Source organism: Streptopelia decaocto (genome assembly GCF_964273445.1).
Source record: "Streptopelia decaocto genome assembly, chromosome: Z".
Classification (NCBI taxonomy): Eukaryota; Metazoa; Chordata; class Aves; order Columbiformes; family Columbidae; genus Streptopelia; species Streptopelia decaocto.
Window position 1 is genome coordinate 36,748,914 of NC_138657.1, and position 18,283 is coordinate 36,767,196.

Here is an 18,283-nt window from a genome sequence, read left to right on the forward strand (position 1 = left end):
AGGAGAATCTTCATCCTCTGATGGATGCAGAGGGAAATATAGCAACAGAGGATGAGGGAAAGGCTGAAGCACTAAATGTCTTCTTTGCCTGAGTCTTTAATAGTCAGAACAGTTGTGCTCCAGGTACCCAGTCCCCTGAGCCAGAACACAGGGAGCAGAATGAAGCTCCAATAATCCAAGGGGGAAAGGTTAGTGACCTACTACACCACTTGGATACCCACAAGTCTATGGGGCCAGATGGGATACCCCCAAGGGTGCTGAGGGAGCTAGTGAAGGTGGTCACTAAGCCACTTTCCGTTATCTATCAGCAATCATGGCTAACTGGGGAGGTTCCAGTTGACTGGAAGTTGTCTAGCGTGACATCCATCTACAAGATGGGCTGGAAGGAGGATCCAGGGAACTACAGACCTGTCAGTCTAACCTTGGTGGCAGGGAAGGTCATGGAGCAGATGATCTTGAATAACATCACACAGCACATACATGACAACTGCATGATCAGGCCTAGTCAGCATGAGTTTATGAAAGGCAGGTCCTGCCTGATCAACCTGATCTCCTTCTACAACAAGGTGAGCCACCTAGTAGATGAGGGAAAAGCCGTGCATGTTGTGTACTTAGATTTCAGTAAAGCCTTTGACACTGTATCCCACAGCATTCTCCTGGAGAAGCTGGCAGCTCATGGCCTGGATGAGTGTACTCTTTGATGGATAAAGAACTGGCTTGAAGGCTGGGCCCAAAGAGTTGTGGTGAATGGAGCCAAAGCCATTTGGCAGACAGTCGCGAGTGTTGTTCCCCAGGGCTCAGTATGGAGGCCAGTTCTGTTTAATCTTTATCCATGCTCTGGATGAGGGGATTGAGTACACCCCTCAGTAAGTTTGCAGATGACACCAAATTGGGTGGGAGTGTTGATCTGCTAGAGGGTAGGAAGGCCATACAGAGGGATCTGGACCAGCTGGATCATTGGGCCAAGGCCAATTGGATGAGGTTTAACAAGGCCAAGTGCTGGGTCCTGCACTTGTTGGGACACAACAACCCCAGGCTCGGGGAAGAGTGGCTGGAAAGCTGCCTGCCAGAGAGGGATCTGGGGGTGTTGATTGACAGCCAGCTGAACATGACCCAGCAGTGTGGCCAAAAAGGCCAACAGCATCCTGGCTTGTATGAGCATTAATGTGGCCAGCAGGACTAGAGAAGTGATCGTCCCACTGTACTCGGCACTGGTGAGGCCCCACCTTGAATCTTGTGTTCAGTTTTGGGCCTCTTGTCATAAGAAGGACTTTGAGATTAACTAGAGAGTGTAGAGAAGGTCAATGAAGCTGGTGAGAGGCCTGGAGCACAAGTCCAATGAGGAGCAGCTGAGGGAACTGGGGCTGTTTAGCCTGGAGAAAAGGAGGCTGAGGGGAGACCTTATCGCTGTCTACAACTACCTGAAAGGAGGTTGTAGCGTGGAGAGTGTTCGTCTCTTCTCCCAAGTAGCAAGTGATAGGACAAGGGGAAATGGCCTTAAGTTGCACCAGGGAAAGTTTAGATTGGGTATTAGGAAAAATTTCTTCAAAGAAACGGTTGTCAGGCATTGGAACAGGCTGTCAGGGAAGTGGTGGAGTCACCATCCCTGGCAGTGTTTAAAAGGTGTTTAAAGAAGTTTCTTAGGGCCATGGTTTAGTGCTAGAATTAGGTTATGATTGGACTCAATGATCCTGAGGATCTCAGAAATTTTTCCTTAATATCAGTTAGGAAACTTATTATTGAAAGATAATTACTGCTTTTCTGGAAAATTTGAGTGCTGATTTGATCTAAAAAGGTGCTGAATAGCAGCTGCATAGTTATTGTTTGCGAACACACAGTTAAAGCAAATTGTTCCTTCAAAGTGGTGGTGTGTTCACATTGGAAGTATTTTCCTCTCTTCAAACAAGTGTGCTTTCAGTACACAGTTCTACTGATAGTCAGTATTTTGCAAATTTGACATAGTTATAGTTGTAGGCCTGTCGTTTTTCATATTCCTACATAGATCAAAATTTATCAGTGTACTGTAAATGTGTAATACAAGGCAGTGTTTTACTAGTAAAATCTCATGCCAGCATAGATGCTTCACAAGAAATACTCTTTTAAAGTAAGTAGCTATTTCTTACATCCTGCAAGAATTAATAGATTCCGTGCTAGCAGTTTTCCTCTGTATGTTTCAAATGCACTTATCTTCATACACCTTGCCTGGAAAACCATGGGTTTGTTGATTTTGTACTTTTTACTGTACAGTTCTGATCCTCAATATTCTCCAGAAAAGAGGATATAAAATGATCATTCTAAAACAAAACTCTTTTTTGGAGTTTGTTTTTTTTTGTTGTTGTTGTTTTTTGGTTGTTTTTTTTTTTTTTTTTTAAACAGAGTGCCAATTCTGCTCTACAGTTTAGTGGAATTAAGCTGCAGCCATCTCTGCAGAAAAGAATAGAGATTGTATCACCAAAGAGCGCTAGATACTGCTAAGTTACATTTATTTCTCCTATCTGAAACTGTTGCTGCAGTTTCTCTTTACAGATGTCTAGAAAGCAGGAAGAAACCTTAAAAGGTAGGCTGAGGAGTTCTGTTTAAACCAAGTGCTGCTTTCTCAAACCAGATATCTATTCACATGTGAAAGTCAGCAAAGATTTGAGAAAAAGAGAAGTATGAATTGGTGTTTCAATTTCCATTCATTTATTTGCGTTCTGAATTTTCAATACAATTTGTACAGGGGGCGATGGTTTTTCTGAGATTTGGCTTGTATCAGCTTTTGAAATGCTGAGAAGACTACAAGTAATTCTTGGGAGATCTAGAAATATTCACTAAAAATGCATTGTTCTCTGTTTTGGTGTAGCTGAATTCAAGAACTTATGTGGCAATATTCCTGGCTTCACTTTTGACATTCATACTGGAAAAGCTGTTGGTAAGTTTCACTAAAATTATTTGAATAAAAAGGTCTTTTGTGTGAGGTTGTTGCAGTTGTATAACGGTACCAAAATGAACATTTCATATAATAAAATTCTAATTTAATTGTGGAGCTACAATTGTGACATAAAATGTGACACTAGTTTTTGTGTAAAATGTTTCTGATTTACATTTTTTTATTTCAACATTTTGTTATGATGTTTTGCTCACCTTTCATGGTTTTGAGTTTTAATTGGTAAGATGAAATCTTTTGGCTTCAAAAATGTTGCAGAACTTATCTGCACATATGTAACAGTTCTGCGTTTTGTCTAATATTCAGTATTGTTCTGTTTTGATCACTTCCTGAAGTTCACGTAGTTCATTTTCTTTCATAACAGGCATATGTTAAAGTTTATGTCCTGTATATTATTTTTGTAGAATAAAACGAACTTCTCAGCATTAAACACAGTGAAACTGAGAATCTAAGCCGTAGGTAAAGCCATGAAGTACTGTACTTTGACTGACTCATCTCACTTTCAGACATTGATGAATGTAAGGAAATCCCAGGAATCTGTGCAAATGGCGTTTGCATCAATCAGATTGGCAGCTTCCGCTGTGAATGCCCCACTGGATTCAGCTACAATGACCTGCTCTTGGTCTGTGAAGGTGATTTGAAATGACATTATTTTCTACTTAGCCCCTGTAAGCATGCTTATCTTAAAGGGAAAGGGAACATCAAACTCACATGTTTTTCAGAATCTAAGAGACAGACTCTGATCTTTTTTGTAGGGTTCAAGTCTATAAATCAGTTTGTAATGTGCTTACCTTTAATACATATGCACATGCACTTAATAAAATTTGTAGTAATTTTGTGTCAAGCAATTCACTGACTCCTAAACTGGAAGTAAATGAAATGCTTTTATCTAATTTTACTTTATTTTGGGAAAGAACTTGAATTCTTACTCTTAAAACTTCTCAGAGAAGAGTTTCCTTGATTTTTTGCCGTCTTGTGTCTGTTGTTGTACAGTTCTATAGTTAAGAGATATTCATAGAAGCTAATAGTGAAATTGTGTGTGTCCTAAAGTCAACAGGAGTTTTGTCATTGGCATTCAAGGGTCCTATGCTGATATGTGCGCCTTAGAAAGCTAACAAACTGTGATACTTTTTATTTCAGTTCAAAGGCAAGAAGGAACATTTTTTTAAATACAAAAACTAATTTCTTCAGGCTGGCATTTGAAATTGCAAAACCACTTCAATGTGTAGTGAGTTGGATTTGTAGGATCCTCCTTCATCCAAAAAGTGTGTTATAGATGAAATAGTATTGATTTTGCTTTTAACTTGCATTTATGGTACAGGAGGCTGGAGGTCAGCATATTCATACTTTATTGAGAACAAAAGATTTGCCTTGCACAAGATGTCTTGCACTGAAATTCTAGGCAGAAGTGACTGTGTTGTGGTTTCTGTTGCTTGAACCATGATTCTTGGTGTTTCAGATATTGACGAGTGCAGCAATGGAGACAATCTCTGTCAGAGAAATGCAGACTGTATCAACAGCCCTGGTAGTTACCGCTGTGAATGTGCTGCTGGTTTTAAACTTTCACCCAATGGCGCATGTGTTGGTAAGAAATTGGTTGATGTTTCTTGTCTGTTTGAATCTGTTTGTACCTAATCAATGCTATGTGCGCGATTCTCCCAAAGGGTAACAGCGTCCTTTATTTTCCGTTACTTTGTATATTCTGCTGTTTCATGTAACAGTTTTTACTTTATAGCCTGGTTTCTCTGTAGAAGGGAAGAAAAGACAGGATACAATTTTTAAAGAGCATTCTTGATGTATCAACCAAATCCTGACAGTAGTTTTGACCTCGAGGTGTATAGGCAAGACATTCCTGTAAAGTGAAGTTTTGTTATGATTCAGGTTTAGTTATGGATAATTTTGAGTCTGGTTTTAATAACAGTAACAGATTGTAAAAACATGTTTGTGTGAAATGAATGAATAATAAAAGTCAATAATGTGTACCATCTGTTTTATATTTTTGTTATAGATCGCAATGAATGTCTGGAAATTCCTAATGTTTGCAGTCATGGCTTATGTGTGGACATGCAAGGAAGTTACCAGTGTGTATGTCACAATGGTTTTAAGGCATCCCAAGACCAGACTATGTGCATGGGTATGGAAAATTTTGTATATGGTTTGTTTGATGTTTTTGGGAGGAGATGAGTCTAAATTCTTCAGGAGATTATAGTGACATTAAAGACTAATTCATGTGGTTTCAGATTTTTGTGAATAAAGTATGTGAAGTTGCCCTTGGAGTGGATACATTAGTTTGAGGGGAAAAAAGATCACAGTATTCTCACAGATAGCTCCATGATACAGAAGAATATATTAGCACAATTTTCACAAAAATACTTCATAGTGGCTTGTTTGACGGAGAAGTTTATATGAGATATCACAAAGTGATAGAGTTTGGGCATTAAAAAAAGACAGATTTTTCAATTATTTAGAAAGTTACTGAGTTCATGTTTCATTTAAAAACCAGAATACTACGTTTAATGTAACAAATCTATACTCATTTTGTATTCAAATGATGACATGATAGAGGTGATATAAGAAATAAGAAGATTGCAAAATAGGAGTGTTTTTCCAGTTCTATTAGTGTTTCATGATCAGTTCTACAGGGCTTTAAAAAGAAAAGGTGACGCATATGTAAATGCAGTTCTCTTTGAGAAAAATATAAAAAAAAAAAATAAGTATTTTGAATTTTGAAATAATTATAATCTAGATGTCAGTCCTAAGCTATAGAGAAGTTCAGTGTGTTCCAATTCCAACCTTAAACAGACATTTAAAACCTATTCACATTGTATTACATATTCATATATGCCTTGATTCTTCTCATATTTGGACTAAATCACATTTGTCAAACAGTCTGAAAAGGATATTTGGGAAAGTGACTTCTGTTAACAATGCAAAATTTGAGAGTGTGGTTACTCAAAACAATAAATTCAGTAATTATAAAACTAATTTTAAATATTTTGTAGCATGAAATACAAACTTAGACAATGACAGGTTATGGAAATTATCTGCATGACAAATGTTTACCTTCTGTAAATAAATGTTTCAGAAAGTCCACAAGAACTAGGAGAACAAGGTCTAACCACATTTCAGATCCACATGAAACTCCAGAAATTACTGAAATGCACAGCAAGAAATATTTAATTTTAGTGCCTTTTAGAAATAGATATTCCCAAGGGTTTGTGAACGATCTTTATAGTTCCAGATGTAGGACTGAAATGGTATATTTACATATGTAAATTGACTTGTAAACAATGACACGAAACTCCTTTATAGTGCATTTTCAACAGGTGTTCATAGCTTAAGAGTAAAATATGTACATAAAATTTGAGGCAGTTCCAGGGCGGTGATGCTCAGTCCTTTGTACTAAGTTCTGATCACTAGTGTACATTCAGAAATGTAATAATGTTAGTAAGGAAACAAAAAGAGAGAATGCTTTGAGATACTGCACATGCACTTTTATCTTTGCAAGCAACAGTATCTTTTCTTTTAAAATTTATATAAAATATGTGTCATGTAACCTTCTCCTATGTGTACCCAGAAGCTGTAAAAATCAGTAGTGTAAACAGAAAATGTGAAAGATGGGAGACTGAGGTTTAGAATATTGTCACTGTGCACAGATTACACATTAACACATACCTGGGAAAATCAGTACCCAGATACAGTTTTGCTTCTCTTTGCAGATGTTGATGAATGTGAACACCATCCATGTGGAAATGGAACTTGTAAAAACACGGTTGGATCGTATAACTGCCTGTGTTATCCAGGGTTTGAATTAACTCATAATAATGATTGTGTGGGTAGGTGATGTAATCCAAACTTTATTTTCATTGCTGCTGGCTTGTTGTGCCAAGGAAGATGGTATATAATTAAAACTCAAACAGAACACAGGTCAGGGTGTTAAGAAAGTTAATTGATTGCAGTTACTGATACTGTTAACAGCCCTAGAGGTTAATCATTACTATAATTTTGTAAACTAATTAAAAATACTTTTTATTGGCCACCTTGAAATAATGTAAGCCCTCTATCTCTGGACTGATGGGGCAACCTTTCAGTTCACCGATGTTTTAATGCAGCCCTCACCTCCATTAGATTTGTTGGGTAGTTACAGCACACATCCTAGACTACTGGCAAAGTCCATAGGCACCACTCACAGTAAGCAAATATGTCACCAGTGTTGCCTCATTAATTTAAAAACTTTTATTTATTTCACGGTATTACTTGACACTTGTCCACAGGGTGAAAGAGGAAGCAGATCAGCAGGAAGAAAGCCAGTACAACTAATCTAACAGATCTGCTCTCCTGAGACAAACTCTGCTTATACAGGGTTTATACTGGCATTGCTATTTCCTGTTTCCTAAAGCACAGGGCATGGGAATATCTGATGGTTTTGGACAATTTAAATTCCTGGATATATGTGATAAAGCAACTAAAATCTTCTTGGGCTGAAGAACAGGCTCATAATCCTTTGGAGATCCTCTCCCTTGTGCAGAACATAAGCCAAAAGAGAGGAAGACTTTGCATTCCCTCCTGCTACAGAAGGAAGACAGAACAAAGTCTACTTTTTCCTTTTGAGTTCAGGAAAAAACTAAAACATCTGACTTAAGTATTTTAAATCCTCACCTTTTCCGGGAGAGATAAAATTAAAAACTTGTTCAGGTATGAAGAGTCTGCTGCCAAAGATTGGCACTATTTGCCAAGGAAGTTCTTTCATTTGGCAATAAAGCAGCCAATCTTCTGCCAGGAGCATCCTGCGTCTCTGCCGTTGGTGCTGCCTTTAGGAAGGCCAAGGAGCCCAGGCTGACTCAGAGACTTGGCCTTTTGGTAGCACTCCTATCCACAGCTCAAAGAGTCTTGAGGCTTTATTCCAAGCAATCCCAGTCAAAGGCAATTTAGCCATGCCAGTTTAATACCTTGGAGGCATTTCTGCTTGTAGAACTGTAACATGGAAGAAATGTGTTACGGAATAAACTAGTAACACAAGCATGGCTGTACGGGCTGAAGCAGAAGGTGCCTCTTTTTCAGGGGCTGGTACTTAGTACTTCTGAATAAGAATATTACCTCTTCCGTAAAACTGATGTTAGTCTTCATCATTTAAATTCAAGTGTTTTAAAACAGAGAAATATAAGTTGTGCTTACACCACGATGCTACTCTGATCTCCTTTTCATTTATTCTGAAACTTTCTCATTAGAATTTTTTCTTATGCAGTTCTCCGTTAAGTCTACATTATCAAAGTAACTCTACAAACTAATAAGCATTTCCAAGCCTCATTTTCAGAACTCTTATGAAGGAGAAAATCATTCTGCAGAAAGCAAATGACATATTCCAAAATTGGGAAAAGGCAAGTAGGTTTTAGGAGGAAACTCAAACACAGATCCACATAAAATCCAGAACACTCCATGTAACATATTCTTTTCTGTGTCTGGAGTTAGTATCATACAGTCACTTGGCAGTAATTTAATGTCTCCAGATGCAGTAGCTGAGGTAATGCTGCAAGTTTGAAAATTATAATACCCTATTAAAAAAAGTGTTGTTTATATAGAACATATACCTTAATGGAGTGTTACTTTCCACTAGCTGTCATCTGTTCTCTTGTTGCTGCAAGATTTGCCTTTTCCACAGAAATATATACTGCAACTTGGATGTGTTTATAATATACAGTATATACTATGCTGGGACTCAGTACTTGCTTCTGGGGTTTTATTTTGTTTTGATTTGTTTTGTTTTTTTTCAGATATTGATGAATGCAGTTCCTTTTTTGGTCAGGTGTGCAGAAATGGACGGTGTTTCAATGAAATTGGTTCCTTCAAATGTTTGTGTAATGAAGGATACGAACTTACTCCAGATGGCAAGAATTGCATTGGTATGAATGATCCCACAAGGACATGTTAAAGTACTGGTGACCTGAAATAATCAAACTATTACCTCCCATCTCTAGGGAAGCACCACAGTCTGAGTATCTAAATATGAAAAAAAAAAAAAAAAAAAAAGACAGTGATTTTAATGAAAACACAGTAGAAGTAACTGTATTTTGGAATAATTGTTGACCTTTAAGCATTTAAATGCTTTAGAAAGTTAGAAAAGAGACCTACAGACTTTTTGATGTATAAGCCTGTTTTGTTACCGTAAGAATTACATGATTCTAAACCTTTCTTGATTCCATTTACTCTCCAAAGATACTAATGAATGTGTGGCACTACCTGGTTCATGCTCTCCTGGTACCTGTCAAAATTTGGAAGGATCATTCAGATGCATCTGTCCACCAGGATATGAAGTAAAAAGTGAAAGTTGTATTGGTAAGGCAAGTTGTAATTGCTGCTTCTGAACAATTTAAAAATTAGTGAAAGTATCCAGTTCTAATTTGGTAGAATTTAGCTGTATACCATATTATTTGTGAATGTCGCCTGACTTAAAATCATAGTGGCAGGGAATAAATAAGTAGAAAGTATTAAAATCTTGATAAAATTATGGAGCTTATGGGAACAATTGCTTAAATTGGTTTCTTCTAGCAACTATTTTCTGATTTGTGTTTTGTATAATGTCCCTCAAGTGCTGAGATTCACGTGAGGATGAAGAGGGTACAGCAGACCTTTCATCATTTGCATGTTCTTGATTGTTCATAGAATTCTCATTTAAACCCTTGAATATCATTCAGGAGCTGAATGTCCCACAATAAATTAAGAATTGGTGTGACAGAGAATGAGAAATAAATCCAAGTTACAACTCCCTTTTCCAACAGAGCAAAGCACAGGACTACTGTGAATTTATTGGGCATTTAAATTGACTGTTTGAGGCACCTGGCAAGGAAGGTGCACACAACTTGTTTTAGGTAGCTAACCTAGATATCTTAGGTTTCTGGATGGTCAGAGGACAGAGTAAGCACTGGTCTCTCCCCTGTGACTACATTAAGAAAACTGGTTTTCAGCTTAAATGGCTGAAGTTAGGTGGTATGAAACCCCAGACACTCATTCATCCAAATAACTCCCAATAATAAACGAGCAGCTTGTCCTTGTATGAACTGACAAAAACTCTGGCAAGGACATAAAGACTTGGCCTATAGCCAGCTAATCTGTATGGGTGCAGGAACTGGATCACAGAAACCTTTCTGAATTTTTGTCTTGAACAATAGGATGTGTTTTCTAAGCCCCAGAGTTCTCTCATCCTTTTGTATCATGCATCATGCCACCACATTCAGTTTGCCTGCCAACTTCATTGTTTCTTTTGGCAGCTGCTGTTTCCATACTAGCAGTTATGTTTTATATGAATTCAAACCACCTACAGTTGTAAAATCATGGATTTAAAAAGAAGGCTTTTAGTTTTCCAGGAATATCACTGGCTATGGCAAGTTGAACATGAGCCAACAGTGTCCCTGGCAGCCAAGAGGGCCACCCGTGTCCTGGGGTGCATCCAGCACAGCATTGCCAGCCGGGTGAGGGAGGTGATTGTCCCGCTCTGCTCTGCACTGGTGCGGCCTCACCTGGAGCACTGTGTGCAGTTCTGGGTGCCACAGGATAAAAAGGATATAAAACTACTGGAGAGTGTCCAGAAGAGGGCCACAAAGTTGGTGAAGGATTTAGAGGGGGAGCCATATGAGGAGCAGCTAAAGTCACTTGGTTTGTTCAGCCTGGAGAAGAGGAGACAGAGAGGAGACCTCATGGCAGCTACACCTTCCTCACAAGGGGAGGAGGAGGGGAAGGTGCTGATGTCTTCTCTCTGGTGACCAGTGGCAGAACCCAAGGGAATGTCAGGAAGGTGTGCCAGGGGAGGTTTAGGTTGAACATTAGGAAAAGGTTCTTCACCCAGAGGCTGAAGCACTGGAACAGGTTCCCCAGGGAGGTGTCACAGCTCCAAGCCTGACGGTGTTCAAGAAGACACTGGACAAGCCCTCAGACACATGGTGTGAACTGTGGGGTTGTCCTGTGCAGGGACAGGAGTTGGACTCGGTGATCCTTGTGGGTCCCTTCCAACTCAGGACATTCTGTGATTCTAGTTTTGTTCAAAAATCTGTCAATCAACATGAAAAAAACCCACCTTTAATTACAAAGAACCTCCAACATACAGATTTTTTTTTTAAATTAATCTTTGGATGTTTTATGTTTACGCAAAAATACTTATCAGAAATACGTGTTCTGTTTCATTCTGAAAGCATTTATTTAAAGTTTATTAAAATTTATACTATAAATATTACAAAGAACAGAGAATGGTATTTGGAGAGGGAAACTCATGCCAGTGAAATGCTCTAATTTGAAAGAGTTAGTGGAATCTTCAGGCTGCTTTACGTCTTGAGTGCTTTCTTCGAGAGGCACCTCCTGCTGAAGTTAAATAAATAAACAATCTTTCTTAACTGAGAAATACACAGCCAATGGAGTTATGGTGAAGCTTTTCTCCTTTAATTTACAGATATTAATGAGTGTAATGAGGATCCCAACATCTGTCTCTTTGGCTCTTGCACAAACACTCCAGGAGGTTTCCAGTGCATCTGTCCTACAGGTTTTGTGCTGTCTGATAATGGACGGAGATGTTTTGGTAAGTTAATGATTAAGGAATGTAATAACTTATTCTAACAGATAACAAATACTCTGTAGAATGAGTAAAAAGTATCCTCTGCAGGTCCCATCTATGTGTTTATGAGGAGTAGAAAGTACTTTCAAAATAGTATGAAAAATAAAGGCCTTTCAGAGCTAGACAGTTGTCATTCAAGCAGGTAGGAGGTGCAAGGTGATAGCTCCACATAACTGTATTTTCTTTTTTAGATACTCGACAGAGCTTCTGTTTCACTAACTTTGAGAATGGGAAATGCTCAGTGCCAAAGGCTTTCAACACCACAAAGGCAAAGTGTTGCTGCAGTAAAATGCCAGGAGAAGGATGGGGTGACCCTTGTGAGCTCTGTCCAAAGGAAGAAGAAGGTACACATCAAGATTTAAAATAAAGCCTTTTTAGGTGGGAAAAAAGGAAGAGCACATTCGTGTTCTACCTTTTTGATGATTAGAAGGAGAGATCTTTTTGGCGTTCTCTCTTACAGCCCTTTCTAGAATGATTTTCAGGTCAACAAAAGGAACAAAATTAAATAGAAGAAAGCACAGGAAAAAAAAAAAAAAAAAGGAAATACTGAGTTATTTTTTTTTCTTTGTGGAGAAATGAACTAGTAGTCTCCATCTTTAGATCTAGCCTGCTTTAGGCAAAAGAGAAGAGCAAAATGGGACAGTGCCAAGAATTCCTGAAGTAATCAAGTGTCTTCAGTTCTTGGTTTTCTCCAAGCACAGAAAGGGGAAGCCTGTCAGGGTTGTCTCTCTCACTCATTTTTCTTTTTTTTAAAACATACCTCTACAGTTGCCTTTCAGGACCTGTGTCCATATGGTCATGGAACTATTCCTGGAATTGATGATACACGTGAAGGTATGTATTCCTTTTCCGGATAATCTAAAAAAAAAATCTCTTTACACATAAAACTAGATTTGGGTATTTTAGAATGTGATGACTTACTCACCACAGCCCCAGGTTCCAAGAAGCTGACCTTTAATAAATGTGAACTATTATGAAATGGTAGTTAAAAGATTACTTTTGAAATCACATGGCTAGAGATAAACAGAATAGGGTGCATAGTTTTTTGAAAATGCTTTTTTAAGACTTGATACAGAAATTAACCAAGTGGTTGCTAATATCTTCTTGTTTTTTAGATGTCAATGAATGCCTTGAAAGTCCAGGGATTTGCTCAAATGGTCACTGCATCAATACTGATGGATCGTTCCGCTGCGAGTGCCCCATGGGATACAACTTAGATTACACTGGAGTACATTGCATCGGTGTGTCCATATATCATAAATTATGAGAGTTGTAACACTCAAATTTAAAACACAATTTTAAATGTGTCACAGTTCTCTTCACTATGCATTTATTCATTATATACAGATACAGATGAATGTTCAATTGGCAACCCATGTGGAAATGGTACGTGCACTAATGTGATTGGCAGTTTTGAGTGCAACTGTCATGAAGGATTTGAACCAGGCCCAATGATGAACTGTGAAGGTAACTTGTCCTCTTTTTTTTTTTTCTTTAGTTTTTGTCCTGTCTTCAGTATTCAAACTATTTTATTAACCAGGCCTTTGTTGCTATAATAACTAGGAGGAAAAAAGGGTTTCTGCTTGAAATATGTCATTAAAAAGTAAGTTCTGAAATTATTTAAGTGGTATTTTTAGCTTACCACAGGATTTTCCAACTGCGTATTACAGTATGTCACATTATTTAGCTGTTTGTTGGGGAAGTAAGGAGGAATGTAAACTGGGGGATGCATCTCTGCAGATTGGGTTTAATATCCACTAATGGTTCTGTTGCCCAAGAATCTGTCCAGTGCAGTCTTGCATCGCTGATACCATCTGCCTCTACAGCCTCTTGTGGCACTAAGATCCAGAGTGTCACTACTTTCACTGCTTAGAGAATTATTTTCTTTCATCTGTTTTAAACTAATCCTCTGTTAGTTTCATTAAGTACCTCTTATTTTTCATAGTGTAGGATTTGTGTACAGCTGTTCTGCTCTCATTGAATGCTGATCAGGGTACTTCTTACTCACAAGTTTTGTATTTTATGAATCATAATTAGTTTGCTTTCTGAAGCAAGAATTCACTTTTTTGTAGAGTTGGAAAAAAAGCTGACATCTCTCATCACACACACAAACACAAAAATACATTTAAAAATTATCATAGAATAGAACAGAAATCTGAAAAAGGCCTGTCACAACTTGTCATACTAAGCTCAGGTAGTTCCCTAGTTATTATGCAATTGTTTTCTAAGCAGAGCTTTGTTCAGTTTTCTCCCGCTACTCAAAACCAAACATCCAGAAGTTTCTGGTTTGAAGTGTTACATATCTGATACTTTTTAGCTGACAAGAGAAGCACAAGTATAAGAAAACTTCCTAGGTGATTGTTTTAAAACTTAGTGGAGAATAACTATTTTGTTCCTTTCTGTTCAGATATAAATGAGTGTGCTCAGAATCCCTTGCTGTGTGCTTTTCGTTGTATCAACACTTACGGTTTTTATGAATGCACATGTCCAGTTGGCTATGAACTAAGAGAAGACCAAAAGATGTGCAAAGGTAATGACTGATCTATGAACCTAACCACAACTTCCATCACACTGTACTGGCCAAAGCATAATCCAAATATTTCTATGCACCTTGTATTCATTCTCTCAGTGGAATGTAGCAAACACCACAGCAGATGATTATTTACTCTTTCAAAACTCATGTCAGACCAATATCTCGTAGGTTTTTTTATCAAGTGTACCTCTTTGTAGTGGTTTAACCCCAGCCAGCAACTAAGCACTGCACAGCCTCTCACTTATTCCTTCCTGGTGGGAAGGGACAGAGCGTTGGAAGGGTAAAAGTTAAGAACATTCGTGGGTTGAGATAAAGACAGTTTAATAAGTAAAGCAAAAGCTGCACACAAAAGCAAAGCAAAACAAGGAATGGATTCTCCACTCCCCATGGGCAGGCAGGTATTCAACCATCTCCAGGAAAGCCAGGCTCCCTCGTGTGTAACGATTACTTGGGAAGATAAACATCATAACTCCAAATATCCTCCCTTTCTATCTTACCCCAGCTTTATATGCTGAGCACAACATCTCATGGTTTGGAATATCGCTTTGGTCATTTGGGATCAGCTGTCTCAGCTGTGTCCCCTCCCAGCTTCCTGTGCACCCCAGCCTCCTTGTTGGTGGTGTGGGGTGAGGAGCAGAAAAGTCCTTGGCTCTGTGTAGGCACTGCTCAGCAGTAACTCAAACGTTCCTGTCTTATCAACTCTGCTTTCAGCACAAATTCAAAACATAGCCCCATACTGGCTACTATGAAGAAAATTAACTATCCCAGCCAAAACCAGAACACTCTTGAAGGGGATTGTGAAGCCAAGAATGTCACAATGATGAACTTCATCTTCAACGTGACAAGATGATACAGCTCACAAAGATTAAGACAATTGTAATTAAGCATAGGTCTCATATTTTTCTTCAGTGATTGGAGTTAGGGAATTCTGTATGTCCTTTTTCTTGAGAAAGTGCCAGGGGTGTTCAGTAACTGAAGCTACTGGAAGGAAGTTCAAATAGAAAATATGTCTTCTTTCCAGACCTAGATGAGTGTGCTGAAGGTCTCCATGACTGCGAATCAAGAGGCATGATGTGCAAAAATTTGATTGGTACCTTCATGTGCATTTGTCCTCCTGGAATGACCCGAAGACCTGACGGAGAAGGCTGCACAGGTAAAGCTTAGAAAGGCAAGAAGACATTACTGAAATACAAACAAGCAAACAAATGAAATATTGTCTGCATATGTATACAGTAAACTAGGAAATAGTAATTCATAAAGGATACTTAGGATAGCTAATAATTCCCAACATCTTAAACTTTTCTTATCTGAAAATAGTTCTAAATAACTAATACATGTTTCAAAAGAAAAACTGGTTTTGTTTCTTCTTTTATACAACAAAATCAGGAAGTTTTTCAGACACTTGTTAGATTTAAAAATTAAAGTGGCCAAACAAAAGAGACCTCATTTGATGAGTAGGAAGCAAAATTATTATAAAAAAAAATTACATTTCCTTTAGCATTAATACTGTTTAGAAATAGTATGACAGTTCCTTAAGGAATTAAAGCCATAAGATTCTGAAACAGCATAAAAAAAGCCATTAAGAGCAAAAGATGTGGAAACTGCCATGTTTCAAAATTATTCTCTATCCTGTAAGTAAGCAAACAGATTTCCTCCGTCATTTTCTCAGTCACTTGAGGTGGAAATGATAGCTACATATCTAGCATACTTTCTTCTGGTACATAAATTCGGAATGGCCTTCATTTTTATTTTTAATCTGTGGGCAGAAGTAGCTGAGGCTGTCATTGACAGAAAGAGAAAACAAATTTCATCTCCATGAATGCTTTAAAGGTAAATATTTTAAAACAGTGCTAACAGTGCTCCTTCAGCAAGTCAGTGACTCTCCTTGACAGATCTTTATGTTTTGGGTTTTTTTTCAGGGGAAATAATCTTTATTAAAAAGAACTCTGCCTTTTTTGCCATGTCAAGCTGCCTTTAAATCACCTGAGGCTTTTCTGAGTTTTTACTTTAAGAATCTATAAAGATGTATAATTGCTTAGAGTATCTTTGCAATTAGCTATGGAACAAAATACACTAAAATTGTAAACTGTTTCAGGGAAATTATGTGTGGACTAAAATGTGACTGATTGCAGAAGAGATCAAATGCATTCAGAGGCTCTTATTAATTATGAAGTGAAAATTTGTTACTCAAATCTTGCATATATTCCAATTTTGTTTAAATGCTACTTGCCAGGTAAGAGTAAGTACTAGAATTTTCTCTGCTGCAAGTGTTTTCTTGTTACAGGCTGCAAAGAATACACAAGCATTAAAGCTTTCATCTTAGGATGCAGTGTGTAAGGAATGGAATAAGATAGGGTTATTAGGAAAGTCTTTTCCATGCTTAGTCTGTTGTTGATATTCCAATTCTTGCAAATATTTTGCAAAAATTATGCAGAACAATGCATGTATTCTATAAGGCTGAAATATTTTCTTGTAACAATTTATTTAATTTTATATTTATTTATTTATTTTCATTTATTTAATTATTTATTTTTGTAAAGATGAAAATGAATGCCATACCAAGCCAGGGATCTGTGAAAATGGTCGTTGCATGAATGTTATTGGGAGCTACCGATGTGAGTGTAATGAAGGATTCCTGTCAAGTCCATCAGGCATTGAGTGTCTTGGTAAATACTTCTCTTGTATACACTTTATCTTACATTAAAGTATAAAGGCTGCAGAGTGTAAATTAGGCTTCTGAGTACCTAACAGCTGTCATAGCTACAGAACTTAAATAACAATCCTTATTAGTTAAAAAATGATATGATATTAAATAATGATAGGAATGAGGAGCATCTTGAAAATGTCAGCTAAGCCTAGCAATTAAGGCCCTCACCTAGGAGTGTCTAAATCCCAAAGGACATAAATGGGGTGCTGAGCAACACTATCCAGACATTTTTTTTAAATAAGCAGCAGAATTTAGTTACCTTAGATAGATCAAAAACTGGGATGCAGAGCAAAATGAAGTGTTTACATATTCAGAACATGATCATAAGCACCCCGATACTGCACGTAGGCTTCTGAATTTTCTGTGCCTTTAGTTCAGACAGTGATTATGGATACAAAATACTAGGATTTCACAAAAAATTGCAAGATATATTAAAAAGTTTTGAGGCAGGCCTGCACATTAAATGCTGATGGAGGGTTTTATGTTCATCAACCTGAATTTCCTTTTCAATATGTTCATACTTGTCATTTGCATTATAAAATTATTGTTCCCTTTTTAGAAAACAAACAAATGCAAAACCTTGCTTTTTCATTATAAAAATTCAAGTGTAGATGCTTCAAAGTGTTTTACAATACTGAAAAGGTATGAGTATTTATTAGTATTCTTGCGTAAAAAAAAAAATTTATGTTATCTTATGTTAAGTACTATAAAAACAGTTCTCTGCAAATTGCCATCAATAGTGTGCTGACTTCATAGCAAAGCCATAATATTGGAAGTGCAGGGTATTTCCTAAAGATTAAGACCAGATGGGAAGAAGATGCCACAGTCTGTTAACTCCAGACAGTCATTAATGCCAAGGAAATACTCTGCTTGGAGGTCATTATTATGTTTTTATATTTAATATATGATTTTCTTATTATTTTCCAAAAACTATGCTTTGGGCTAGTTTGTTCATTACTGTTTTTCCTTTAGGGTTTTCTGGGTCAAAAATTACAACAAAAATGAGCCTGGCAGAAACAAAGTATTTCTTCAGAATTAAAGCACAAAGGAAGTGTTAGATTATATTATTTTAAATATATTGTGCAAACATTTGTATTCTGTTAACATTAAAATTTATTCCATCTCTCAAACTAGGGACAAAGCATTATATGTTCTTCAAGTCACAGTGTCCATAAAGACCTGCACAATGTACTTATGTAGGAGAACAGAAATCTGCTGAGTCTTGCAAATTGCTACAGCAAACCTGCCAGATCACACAACAGGCACTTTAAGTGAGGACAGCTTTATTTCGTGTAAACAGTTAAGTTATCAGGCACCCAAAGTACGTTTTGCCTAAAGCTAAAGTTCGCATTTTACTTAATGCATGTAAAAAAATCTACAGATTCTACTCATCACACTTGTGAAGGAGAAGGTCAGCTGGGTGTCGATACATATGCACATTCTGAGGGATATGAAGGGTTGTAACTTTAAGAGAAAAAAAATAAAATTTTTCATTCAAAAACATAAGCATCTGTCAGA

The 18,283-nt window shown here is 37.4% G+C and overlaps 1 protein-coding gene across 1 annotated transcript in view; it reads left to right on the plus strand.

Annotated features, from left to right (window-relative positions):
• The window catches only part of FBN2 (fibrillin 2), a 167,996-nt gene that overhangs the window by 132,623 nt on the left and 17,090 nt on the right, over positions 1-18,283 (plus strand). The window contains exons 42-56 of the mRNA XM_082074936.1: positions 2,843-2,911; positions 3,433-3,558; positions 4,386-4,511; positions 4,935-5,060; positions 6,646-6,762; positions 8,698-8,826; positions 9,140-9,259; positions 11,364-11,489; positions 11,717-11,869; positions 12,294-12,359; positions 12,641-12,766; positions 12,873-12,992; positions 13,933-14,055; positions 15,080-15,211; positions 16,599-16,724. Coding sequence (XP_081931062.1) covers positions 2,843-2,911; positions 3,433-3,558; positions 4,386-4,511; positions 4,935-5,060; positions 6,646-6,762; positions 8,698-8,826; positions 9,140-9,259; positions 11,364-11,489; positions 11,717-11,869; positions 12,294-12,359; positions 12,641-12,766; positions 12,873-12,992; positions 13,933-14,055; positions 15,080-15,211; positions 16,599-16,724 — 1,785 coding nt within the window. The remainder of the gene's footprint in view (positions 1-2,842; positions 2,912-3,432; positions 3,559-4,385; positions 4,512-4,934; positions 5,061-6,645; positions 6,763-8,697; positions 8,827-9,139; positions 9,260-11,363; positions 11,490-11,716; positions 11,870-12,293; positions 12,360-12,640; positions 12,767-12,872; positions 12,993-13,932; positions 14,056-15,079; positions 15,212-16,598; positions 16,725-18,283) is intronic.